Source organism: Panulirus ornatus, chromosome 9, assembly GCF_036320965.1.
Source record: "Panulirus ornatus isolate Po-2019 chromosome 9, ASM3632096v1, whole genome shotgun sequence".
Taxonomy (NCBI): Eukaryota; Metazoa; Arthropoda; class Malacostraca; order Decapoda; family Palinuridae; genus Panulirus; species Panulirus ornatus.
Genome location: NC_092232.1, coordinates 2,582,731 through 2,594,847, shown reverse-complemented (window position 1 = coordinate 2,594,847; position 12,117 = coordinate 2,582,731). Strand labels below are relative to the sequence as shown.

The window sequence follows — 12,117 nt, the reverse complement described above, 5'->3', positions numbered from 1 at the left end:
ATACCTCTACATCTCAGCGTATACATATATATACACACACAGACATATACATAAATACACATGTACATAATTCATACTGTCTGCCCTTATTCATTTCCGTCGCCACCCCACCACACATGGATTAACAACCCCCTCCCCCCGCATGTGCGCGAGGTAGCGCTAGGAAAAGACAACAAAGGCCCCATTCGTTCACACTGTCTCTAGCTGTCATGTATAATGCACCGAAACCACAGCTCCCTTTCCACATCCAGGCCCTACAAAACTTTCCATGGTTTACCCCAGACGCTTCACATGCCCTGGTTCAATCCATTGACAGCACGTCGACCTCGGTATACCACATCGTTCCAATTCACTCTATTCCTTGCACGCCTTTCACCCTCCTGCATGTTCAGGCCCCGATCACTCAAAATCTTTTTCACTCCATCTTTCCACCTCCATTTTGGTCTCCCACTTCTCCTCGTTCCCTCCACCTCTGACGCATATATCCTCTTTGTCAGTCTTTCCTCACTCATTCTCTCCATGAGACGAAACCATTTCAAAACACCCTCTTCTGCTCTCTCAACCACGCTCTTTTTATTGCTACACATCTCTCTTACCCTTTCATTACTTACTCGATCAAACCACCTCACACCACATATTGTCCTCAAACATCTCATTTCCAGCACATCCACCCTCCTGCGCACAACGCTATCTATAGCCCACGCCTCGCAACCATATAACATTGTTGGAACCACTATTCCTTCAAACATACCCATTTTTGTTTTCCAAGCTAACGTTCTCGACTTCCACACATTCTTCAACTCTCCCAGAACTTTCGCCCCCTCCCCCACCCTATGATTCACTTCCGCTTCCAAGGTTCCATCCGCTGCCAAATCCACTCCCAGATATCTAAAACACTTCACTTCCTCCAGTTTTTCTCCATTTAAACTTACCTCCCAATCGACTTGTACCTCAACCCTACTGTACCTAATAACCTTCCTCTTATTCACACTAACTCTCAGCTTTCTTCTTTCACACACTTTACCAAACTTCTGCAGTTTTTCACCCGAATCAGCCACTAGCGCTTATCATCAGCGAACAACAACTGACTCACTTCCCAAGCTCTCTCATCCACAACATACCGCATACTTGCCCCTCTTTCCAAAACTCTTGCATTCACCTCCCTAGCAACACCATCCATAAACAAATTAAACAACCGTGGAGACATCACGCACCCCTGCCGCAAACCAACATTCACTGAGAATCAGTTATGTTCCTCTCTTCATACACGTGCATATGCCTTACATCCTCGATAAAAACTTTTCACTGCTTCTAACAACTTGCCTCCCGCACCATATATTCTTAATACCTTCCACAGAGCATCTCTATCAACTCTATCATATGCCTTCTCCAGATCCATAAATGCTACATACAAATCCATTTGCTTTTCTAAGTATTTCTCACATATATTCTTCAAAGCAAACACCAGATCCACACATCCTCTACCACTTCTGAAACCACACTGCTCTTCCCCAATCTGGTGCTCTGTACATGCCTTCACCCTCTCAGTCAATACCCTCCCATATAGTTTTCCAGGAATACTCAACAGATTTATACCTCTAACATTTGAGCACTCACTTTTATCCCCTTTGCCTTTGTACAATGGCACTATGCAAGCATTCCGCCAATCCTCAGGCACTTCATCATGAGTCATACATACATTAAATAACCTTACCGACCAGTCAACAATACAGTCACCCCCTTTTTTGATAAATTCCACTGCAATACCATCCAAACCCGCTGCCTTGCCGGCTTTCATCTTCCACAAAGCTTTTACTACCTCTTCTCTCTTTACCAAACCATTCTCCCAAACCCTCTCACTTTGCACACCACCTCGACCAAAAAATCCTATAGCTGCCACTCTATCATCAAACACATTCAACAAACCTTCAAAATACTCACTACATCTCCTTCTCACATCACCACTACTTTTTATCATCTCCCCATTGGCTTCCTTCACTGATGTTCCCATTTGTTCCCTTGTCTTACGCACTTTATTTACATCCTTCCAAAATTTAATGATACTCTCTCACCCCAACTCTCATTTGCCTTCTTTTTCACCTCTTGCACCTTTCTCTTGACCTCCAGCCTCTTTCTTTTATGCATATCCCAGTCATTTGCATTATTTCCCTGCAAAAATCGTTCAAATGCCTCTCTCTTCTTTTTCACTAATTATCTTACTTCTTCATCCCACCACTCACAACCCTTTCTGATATGCCCACCTTCCACGCTTCTCATGCCACAAGATCTTTTGCGCAAGCCATCACTGCTTCCCTAAATAAATCCCATTCCTCCCCCACTCCCCTTTCGTCCTTTGTTCTCACCTTTTTCCATTCTGTACTCAGTCTCTCCTGGTACTTCCTCACACAAGTCTCCTTCCCAAGCTTACTCTCACCACTCTCTTAAACCCAACATTCTTCTTTTCTGAAAACCTCTACAAATCTTCACCTTCGCCTCCACAAGATAATGATGAGACATCCCTCCAGTTGTACCTCTCAGCACATTAACATCCAAAAGTCTCTCTTTCGCGCGCCTATCAATTAACAAGTAATCCAATAACGCTCTCTGGCCATCATACACATATATACATATACATATATACACATGTATATAATTCATATTTGCTGCCTTTATTCATTCCCGTCGCTACCCCGCCACACATGCAATGACACCCCCCTCCCTCCGCACGCGCGCGAGGTAGCGCTAGGAAAAGGCAACAAAGGCTACATTCGTTCACACTCAGTCTCTAGCTGTCATGTGTAATGCACCGAAACCACAGCTCCCTTTTCACATCTAGGCTTCACAAAACTTTCCATGGTTTATCCCCAGACGCTTCACATGCCCTGGTTCAATCAACTGACAGCACGTCGACCCCAGTATAGCACATCGTTCCAATTCACTCTGTTCCTTGCATACCTTTCGCCTTCCTGTATGTTCAGGCCCCGATCGTTCAAAATCTTTTTCACTCCATCCTTCCACCTCCAATTTGGTCTCCCTCTTCTCCTCGTTCCCTCCACCTCCGACACATATATCCTCTTGGTCAATCTTTCCTCACTCATTCTCTCCATGTGCCCAAACCACTTCAAAACACCCTCTTCTGCTCTCTCAACCACGCTCTTTTTATTTCCACACATCTCTCTTACCCTTACGTTACTCACTCGATCAAACCACCTCACACCACACATTGTCCTCAAACATCTCATTTCCAGCACATCCATCCTCCTGCGCACAACTCTATCCATAGCCCACGCCTCGCAACCATACAACATTGTTGGAACCACTATTCCTTCAAACATACCCATTTTTGCTTTCCGAGATAATGTTCTCGACTTCCACACATTCTTCAAGGCCCCCAGAATTTTCGCCCCCTCCCCCACCCTATGATCCACTTCCGCTTCCATGGTTCCATCCGCTGCCAGATCCACTCCCAGATATCTAAAACACTTCACTTCCTCCAGTTTTTCTCCATTCAAACTTACCTCCCAATTGACTTGACCCTCAACCCTACTGTACCTATATATATATATATATATATATATATATATATATATATATATATATATATATATATATATATATGTATATATATATATGTATATATATATATATATATATATATATATATATATATATATATATATATATATATATATATATATATATATATATTCATTTCAAGCTAGAAGTTTCAGTTTTCTAAATTGTTTCTTACATTTCTCATATGTATATATATGTATGTGTGTGTGTGTGTATATGTGTGTATGTATGTGTATGTGTGTGTATGTGTATATGTATATATATATGTATATTATCCCTGGGGATAGGGGTGAAAGAATACTTCCCACGTATTCCTCGCGTGTCGTAGAAAGCGACTAGAGGGGACGGGAGCGGGGGGCCAGAAATCCTCCCCTCCTTGTATTAACTTTCTAAAATGGGAAACAGAAGAAGGAGTCACGCGGGGAGTGCTCATCCTCCTCGAAGGCTCAGAGTGGGGTGCCTAAATGTGTGTGGATGTAACCAAGATGTGAAAAAAGGAGAGATAGGTAGTATGTTTGAGGAAAGGAACCTGGATGTTTTGGCTCTGAGTGAAACGAAGCTCAAGGGCAAAGGGGAAGAGTGGTTTGGGAATGTCTGGGGAGTAAAGTCAGGGGTTAGTGAGAGAACAAGAGCAAGGGAAGGAGTAGCAATACTCCTGAAACAGGAGTTGTGGGAGTATGTGATAGAGTGTAAGAAAGTAAATTCTCGATTAATATGGGTAAAACTGAAAGTTGATGGAGAGAGGTGGGTGATTATTGGTGCATATGCACCTGGGCATGAGAAGAAAGATCAAGAGAGGCAAGTGTTTTGGGAGCAGCTGAATGAGTGTGTTAGTGGTTTTGATGCACGAGACCGGGTCATAGTGATGGGTGATTTGAATGCAAAGGTGAGTAATGTGGCAGTTGAGGGAATAATTGGTATACATGGGGTGTTCAGTGTTGTAAATGGAAATGGTGAAGAGCTTGTAGATTTATGTGCTGAAAAAGGACTGATGATTGAGAATACCTGGTTTAAAAAGCGAGATATACATAAGTATACTTATGTAAGTAGGAGAGATGGCCAGAGAGCGTTACTGTATTACGTGTTAATTGACAGGCGTGCGAAAGAGAGACTTTTGGATGTTAATGTGCTGAGAGGTGCAACTGGAGGGATGTCTGATCATTATCTTGTGGAGGCTAAGGTGAAGATTTGTATGGGTTTTCAGAAAAGAAGAGTGAATGTTGAGGTGAAGAGGGTGGTGAGAGTAAGTGAGCTTGAGAAGGAGACCTGTGTGAGGAAGTACCAGGAGAGACTGAGTACAGAATGGAAAAAGGTGAGAACAATGGAAGTAAGGGGAGTGGGGGAGGAATGGGATGTATTTAGGGAATCAGTGATGGATTGCGCAAAATATGCTTGTGGCATGAGAAGAGTGGGAGGTGGGTTGATTAGAAAGGGTAGTGAGTGGTGGGATGAAGAAGTAAGAGTATTAGTGAAAGAGAAGAGAGAGGCATTTGGACGATTTTTGCAGGGAAAAAAATGCAATTGAGTGGGAGATGTATAAAAGAAAGAGACAGGAGGTCAAGAGAAAGGTGCAAGAGGTGAAAAAAAGGGCAAATGAGAGTTGGGGTGAGAGAGTATCATTAAATTTTAGGGAGAATAAAAAGATGTTCTGGAAGGAGGTAAATAAAGTGCCTAAGACAAGGGAGCAAATGGGAACTTCAGTGAAGGGCGCAAATGGGGAGGTGATAACAAGTAGTGGTGATGTGAGAAAGAGATGGAGTGAGTATTTTGAAGGTTTGTTGAATGTGTTTGATGATAGAGTGGCAGATATAGGGTGTTTTGGTCGAGGTGGTGTGCAAAGTGAGAGGGTTAGGGAAAATGATTTGGTAAACAGAGAAGAGGTAGTGAAAGCTTTGCGGAAGATGAAAGCCGGCAAGGCAGCAGGTTTGGATGGTATTGCAGTGGAATTTATTAAAAAAGGGGGTGACTGTATTGTTGACTGGTTGGTAAGGTTATTTAATGTATGTATGACTCATGGTGAGGTGCCTGAGGATTGGCGGAATGCGTGCATAGTGCCATTGTACAAAGGCAAAGGGGATAAGAGTGAGTGCTCAAATTACAGAGGTATAAGTTTGTTGAGTATTCCTGGTAAATTATATGGAAGGGTATTGATTGAGAGGGTGAAGGCATGTACAGAATATCAGATTGGGGAAGAGCAGTGTGGTTTCAGAAGTGGTAGAGGATGTGTGGATTAGGTGTTTGCTTTGAAGAATGTATGTGAGAAATACTTAGAAAAGCAAATGGATTTGTATGTAGCATTTATGGATCTGGAGAAGGCATATGATAGAGTTGATAGAGATGCTCTGTGGAAGGTATTAAGAATATATGGTGTGGGAGGAAAGTTGTTAGAAGCAGTGAAAAGTTTTTATCGAGGATGTAAGGCATGTGTACGTGTAGGAAGAGAGGAAAGTGATTGGTTCTCAGTGAATGTAGGTTTGCGGCAGGGGTGTGTGATGTCTCCATGGTTGTTTAATTTGTTTATGGATGGGGTTGTTAGGGAGGTAAATGCAAGAGTTTTGGAAAGAGGGGCAAGTATGAAGTCTGTTGGGGATGAGAGAGCTTGGGAAGTGAGTCAGTTGTTGTTCGCTGATGATACAGCGCTGGTGGCTGATTCATGTGAGAAACTGCAGAAGCTGGTGACTGAGTTTGGTAAAGTGTGTGGAAGAAGAAAGTTAAGAGTAAATGTGAATAAGAGCAAGGTTATTAGGTACAGTAGGGTTGAGGGTCAAGTCAATTGGGAGGTGAGTTTGAATGGAGAAAAACTGGAGGAAGTGAAGTGTTTTAGATATCTGGGAGTGGATCTGGCAGCGGATGGAAACATGGAAGCGGAAGTGGATCATAGGGTGGGGGAGGGGGCGAAAATTCTGGGGGCCTTGAAGAATGTGTGGAAGTCGAGAACATTATCTCGGAAAGCAAAAATGGGTATGTTTGAAGGAATAGTGGTTCCAACAATGTTGTATGGTTGCGAGGCGTGGGCTATGGATAGAGTTGTGCGCAGGAGGATGGATGTGCTGGAAATGAGATGTTTGAGGACAATGTGTGGTGTGAGGTGGTTTGATCGAGTGAGTAACGTAAGGGTAAGAGAGATGTGTGGAAATAAAAAGAGCGTGGTTGAGAGAGCAGAAGAGGGTGTTTTGAAGTGGTTTGGGCACATGGAGAGAATGAGTGAGGAAAGATTGACCAAGAGGATATATGTGTCGGAGGTGGAGGGAACGAGGAGAAGAGGGAGACCAAATTGGAGGTGGAAAGATGGAGTGAAAAAGATTTTGTGTGATCGGGGCCTGAACATGCAGGAGGGTGAAAGGAGGGCAAGGAATAGAGTGATTTGGAGCGATGTGGTATACCGGGGTTGACGTGCTGTCAGTGGATTGAATCAAGGCATGTGAAGCGTCTGGGGTAAACCATGGAAAGCTGTGTAGGTATGTATATTTGCGTGTGTGGACGTATGTATATACATCTGTATGGGGGTGGGTTGGGCCATTTCTTTCGTCTGTTTCCTTGCGCTACCTCGCAAACGCGGGAGACAGCGACAAAGTATAAAAAAGAAAATATATATATATATATATATATATATATATATATATATATATATATATATATATATATATGTACGTGTATTTATATAATTGTGTATATGAGCGGATGGGTCTTTTTCCGTCTGTTTCCTGGCGCTACCTCGCTGACGCGGGAGACGGCAACAAAGCGCAATATACGAAAAAACAATATATATATATATATATGATTTTTCCATTGCCCGCCGGAAACTGAAACTGAGCTACCGAATCAGTAAGCGGACGGCCTAACCGCTTAAACACCGATGCCCGGAAATCTAAGCCTCTAGAGCTGGCTTTGCAAGCAAGATAAGACGTGTGCTTGCCTGTCTACTGTCTAAAGGCACTTCGGTGCCTAATTCCAACATATGTTTAACCAAAGGAAATATGGGACACGTATTTGTTAGTATCAATGTCATGATATTATTCTGAACATACTCCTCGTGTGAGGTAGGCGCACACTGATCTCTTGCTCATCTGCCACAGCTCCAGAACATGACTTCATCAGTGGTCAGGTGGCTACGCCGTCGTCAGCTAACCATTCTCGGTAGACAGTTCAACTCGTGCTCTTAACAATGGACTGTTTTATTATACTTTGTCGCTGTCTCCCGCGTTAGCGAGGTAGCGCAAGGAAACAGACGAAAGAATGGCTCAACCCACCCACATACACATGTATATACATATACGTCCACACACGCACATATACATACTTATATATTTCTACGTATACATATATATACATACACAGACATGTACATATATGCACATGTACATAATTCATACTTGCTGCCTTTATTCATTCCCGTCGCCACCCCGCCACACACGAAATGACAACCCCCTCCCCCCCCGCATGCGCGCGAGGTAGCGCTAAGAAAAGGCAACAAAGCCCACATTCGTTCACACTCAGTCTCTAGCTGTCATGTGTAATGCACCGAAACCACAGCTCCCTTTCCACATCCAGGCCCGACAAAACTTTCCATGGTTTACCCCAGACGCTTTATATGCCCTGGTTCAATCCACTGACAGCACGTCGACCCCGGAATACCACATCGTTAAGATTCACTCTATTCCTTGCGTGTCTTTCGCCCTCCTGTATGTTCAGGCCCCGATCGCTCAAAATCCTTTTCACTCCATCCTTCCACCTCCAATTTGGTCTCCCACTTCTCCTTGTTCTCTCCACCTCTGACACATATATCCTCTTTGTCAATCTTTCCTCACCCATTCTCTCCATCTGACCAAACCATTTCAATACACCCTCTTCTGCTCTCTCAACCTAACTCTTTTTATTAGTATATACCTCTCTTACCCTTTCATTGCTTACTGGATCAAACCACCTCACACCACATTTTGTCTTCAAACATCTCATTTCCAACACATCCACCCTCCTCCGCACAACCCTATTTATAGCCCATGCCTCACAACCATATAACATTGTTGAAACCACTATTCCTTCAAGCATACCCATTTTTGCTCTCCAAGATAACGTTTTCGCCTTCCACACATTCCTCAACGCTCCCAGAACCTTCGCCCCCTCCGCCATCCTGTGACTCTCTTCCAGTTCCATGGTTCCATCTGCTGCCAAATCCACTCCTAGATATCTAAAACACTTCACTTCCTCCAGTCTTTCTCCAATCAAACACACCTCCCAATTTTCTTTTCCCTCAACCCTACTGAACCTTGCTCTTATTCACATTTACTCTCGGCTTTCTTCTTTCACACGCTTCACCAAACTCAGACACCAGCTTCTGCAGTTTCTCACCCGAATCAGCCACCAGCGCTGTATCATCATCGAACAACAATTGACTCACTTCCCAAGCCCTCTCATCTACAACAGACTGCATACTTGCCCCTCTCTCTAAAACTCTTGCATTCACCTCCCTAACATCCCCATCCATAAACAAATTAAACAATTTTGTCGCTCTCTCCTGCGTTAGCGAGGTAGTGCATTGAAACACGAGAGAATAGCCCAACCCACCCACATACACATGTATGTACATAAACCAACACACACGCACATATACATACCTATGCATTTCAACGTATACATACATATACTTACACAGACATATACATATATACACATGTACATATTCACACTTGTTACCTTCATCCATTCTCGTCGCTACCCCGCCACACGAAATAATCCCCTATCCCCCGTGCGCGCGTGTGGTAGCGATAGGAAAAAACAACAAAGGCCACATTCGCTCACACTCAGTCTCTAGCTGTCATGTGTAATGCACCGAAACCATAGCTCCCTTTCCACATCCAGGCCCCACAAAACTTTCCATGGTTTATCCCAGATGCTTCACATGCCCTGGTTCAATCCATTGACAGCATGTCGACCCCAGTATACCACATCGTTCCAATTCACTCTATTCCTTGCACGCCTTTCACCCTCCTGTTTGTTGAGGCCCCGATCGCTCAAAATATTTTTCACTCCATTCTTCCACCTCCAATTTGGTCTCCCACTTCTCGTTCCCTTCACCTCTGACACATATATCCTCTTTGTCAATCTTTCCTCACTCATTCTCTCCATATGACCAAACCATTTCGATATACCCTCTTCTGCTCTCTCAACCTAACTCTTTTCATTACCATACATCTCTCTTACTCTTTCATTACTTCGTCGATCAACCACCTCACACCAAATATTGTCCTCAGACATGTTATTTCCAACACATCCACCCTCCTCCGCACAACTCTATCTATAGCCCACGCCTCGCAACCATATAACATTGTTGGAACTATTTTCCTTCAAGCATACCCATTTTTGCTCTCTGAGATAGCTTTCTCGCCTTCCACACATTCTTCAACGCTCCCAACGCTTTTTTGGATATATGTATGAGGTAGAGGTCACTGCCAATTATGAGTGCTCGTTTTCAGACTGGGTAGGAGAATTTATTGTCCAAGTTGATGGTCAGACCAGTGCAGCACCTTCTGACCTTACTATTGACGACATCACCTTCACTGGATGTTCTCTACCATCCTCAACTGAAGAATGCCCCACTTATTATATGAAGTGTACAGAAACAGGTAAAATTATGGTTTTGAATGTCTTTCTTCTTCATTTGAATATACTTTTCATATCAGGGTTACTTTGCATCAAGATTAAAATGTTTTTCAGTTCTTGATTATAAAGGATTACATGTTTTGGAATACTTGACATAACAATTGTGAAAATATGTTTCTCTGAAGTGTTTCATGAGTCATCCACAACTTCCCTGACTATGTATCCTACTACATATGACCTGCATGAAAATGTTTCAGGTATATGTGTTCCACTTGAGTTCGTGTGTGATAATACCAACGACTGTGGTGACCTCAGTGATGAACACAACTGTGAAGCTTTCTTTCCCTTGTGTAGTCTTGAGGAAGACGATTTGTGTGACTGGAGTCAAGAGTCCGACGATGACAATACTGGTTAGTGTCTGGTATATTTCGGTGGTGTTGTTAGTTATATCATCAGACTTTCATCACTCATGATGGTACCATGCCATATATACACCACCGAATGATCAATAAAACAAGTATTTATATATGATCAACGTTTGATGTGAAGATTATTGTAAAGTTTATAAGTTGGAGGTTAACCAGCCCAACTGAAACCTAACTTTTTCAAGCAAAGGTAGTGATGACTCTGCTCACTGAGCCATTAATCTGCACAGAGTGATCTTGTATATTAGGCTTTTCAAGATTAATGATACAGTAATATATAACAAATTAGACATGCTGTTGATTATATATGGTTGTAATGTAGATTGAGACATTCAGGGAATTAGAAGAAACATAACTGAATTATAAATTTTCAGTTTGTAATACACACAGTAATTACTCTCACAAGAGTCCCTGGGAATATGCTAGAAAGGTTTTTTTTCTTACTTGATCGCTATTTCCATTAGTGACCTTACGCCAGGAACAAACGCAGAAAAGCCGCATTCGCTCACATATATTCTCCAGCTGTCATGTGCAGTGTCTTATCCACAATAAGGCCCTAGAAACCTTTCCTTGGTTTCCCCCGGCATCTTCACATTCCCTGATTCAATCCATTGACAACACGTCGACCGCTGTGTAAAATATCGCTTCAATTTACTCTATCCTGGGCAAGCCTTTCACCCCCCCCCCCCCCCTGCCTGTTCAGGCCCCGATCGCTCAAAATCTTTTTCATTTCATCCTTCCTCCCTTAATTTGGTCCCCCCCCCCCCCCTTATCTCCTTGTTCCCTCCACTTCTGACGCATATATCCTCACTCATTCTCTCCACATATCCAAACCTTTTCAATACACCCTCTTTGCTCCTCCATAGTCAAAATGACAATTTCCATATTATTCTCTTTAAATTATCTGTATATCTTCTAACTTTTACCATACTATTCTGTGAGTTTTTGATGTCTTCCACTATCTCAAACAACCTCGAAAAGACCCAGTGGTCTGTTGCTGTTTGAATTCCTTTACATTATTTTGTATAATAAGTACCTCCCACAGTCCCGTTAACAGCGGTTATGTTGCTGCATCGCTATGGTTCGTAAACAAAGCGAGTTTCACAGCTGGTGAGGTTGAGGACCAACTGGGACAATGTTTCTGTTGTCATACATAACATTTGCAGACATATAGAGAAATCCTGATGATCTGTTCAGGCAGTGCATCTACCGTCTATGGGAAAGTTTCGCTCTTCTCGAATGCTTTTCGACCCATTATATCTGGTAACCCTCTCTCTCTCTCTCTCTCTCTCTCTCTCTCTCTCTCTCTCTCTCTCTCTCTCTCTCTCTCTCTCTCTCTCTCTCTCGATTCAACTAAGGTCACTGAGGTGTTGCATGCGTGCTTCCCCTGTCTATAGACTTAACGTTCGTGAGGTGCTCTTTAACCCAGCGTAACAGTACCGTATCATCCGTAGTTAATAATCCATTTATGCGTTTTGTTTTTTGCAGAGATTTAAGATCAGTAATGTCTGATGTC

General features: G+C 43.0%; 1 protein-coding gene across 1 annotated transcript in view; it reads left to right on the top strand.

Annotated features, from left to right (window-relative positions):
• Nucleotides 1-12,117, top strand: part of LOC139750148 (MAM and LDL-receptor class A domain-containing protein 1-like) — a 308,596-nt gene that overhangs the window by 200,072 nt on the left and 96,407 nt on the right. The window contains 2 exon segments of the mRNA XM_071664474.1: nucleotides 9,973-10,199; nucleotides 10,434-10,586. Of these exon segments, the coding sequence (XP_071520575.1) occupies nucleotides 9,973-10,199; nucleotides 10,434-10,586 (380 nt within the window).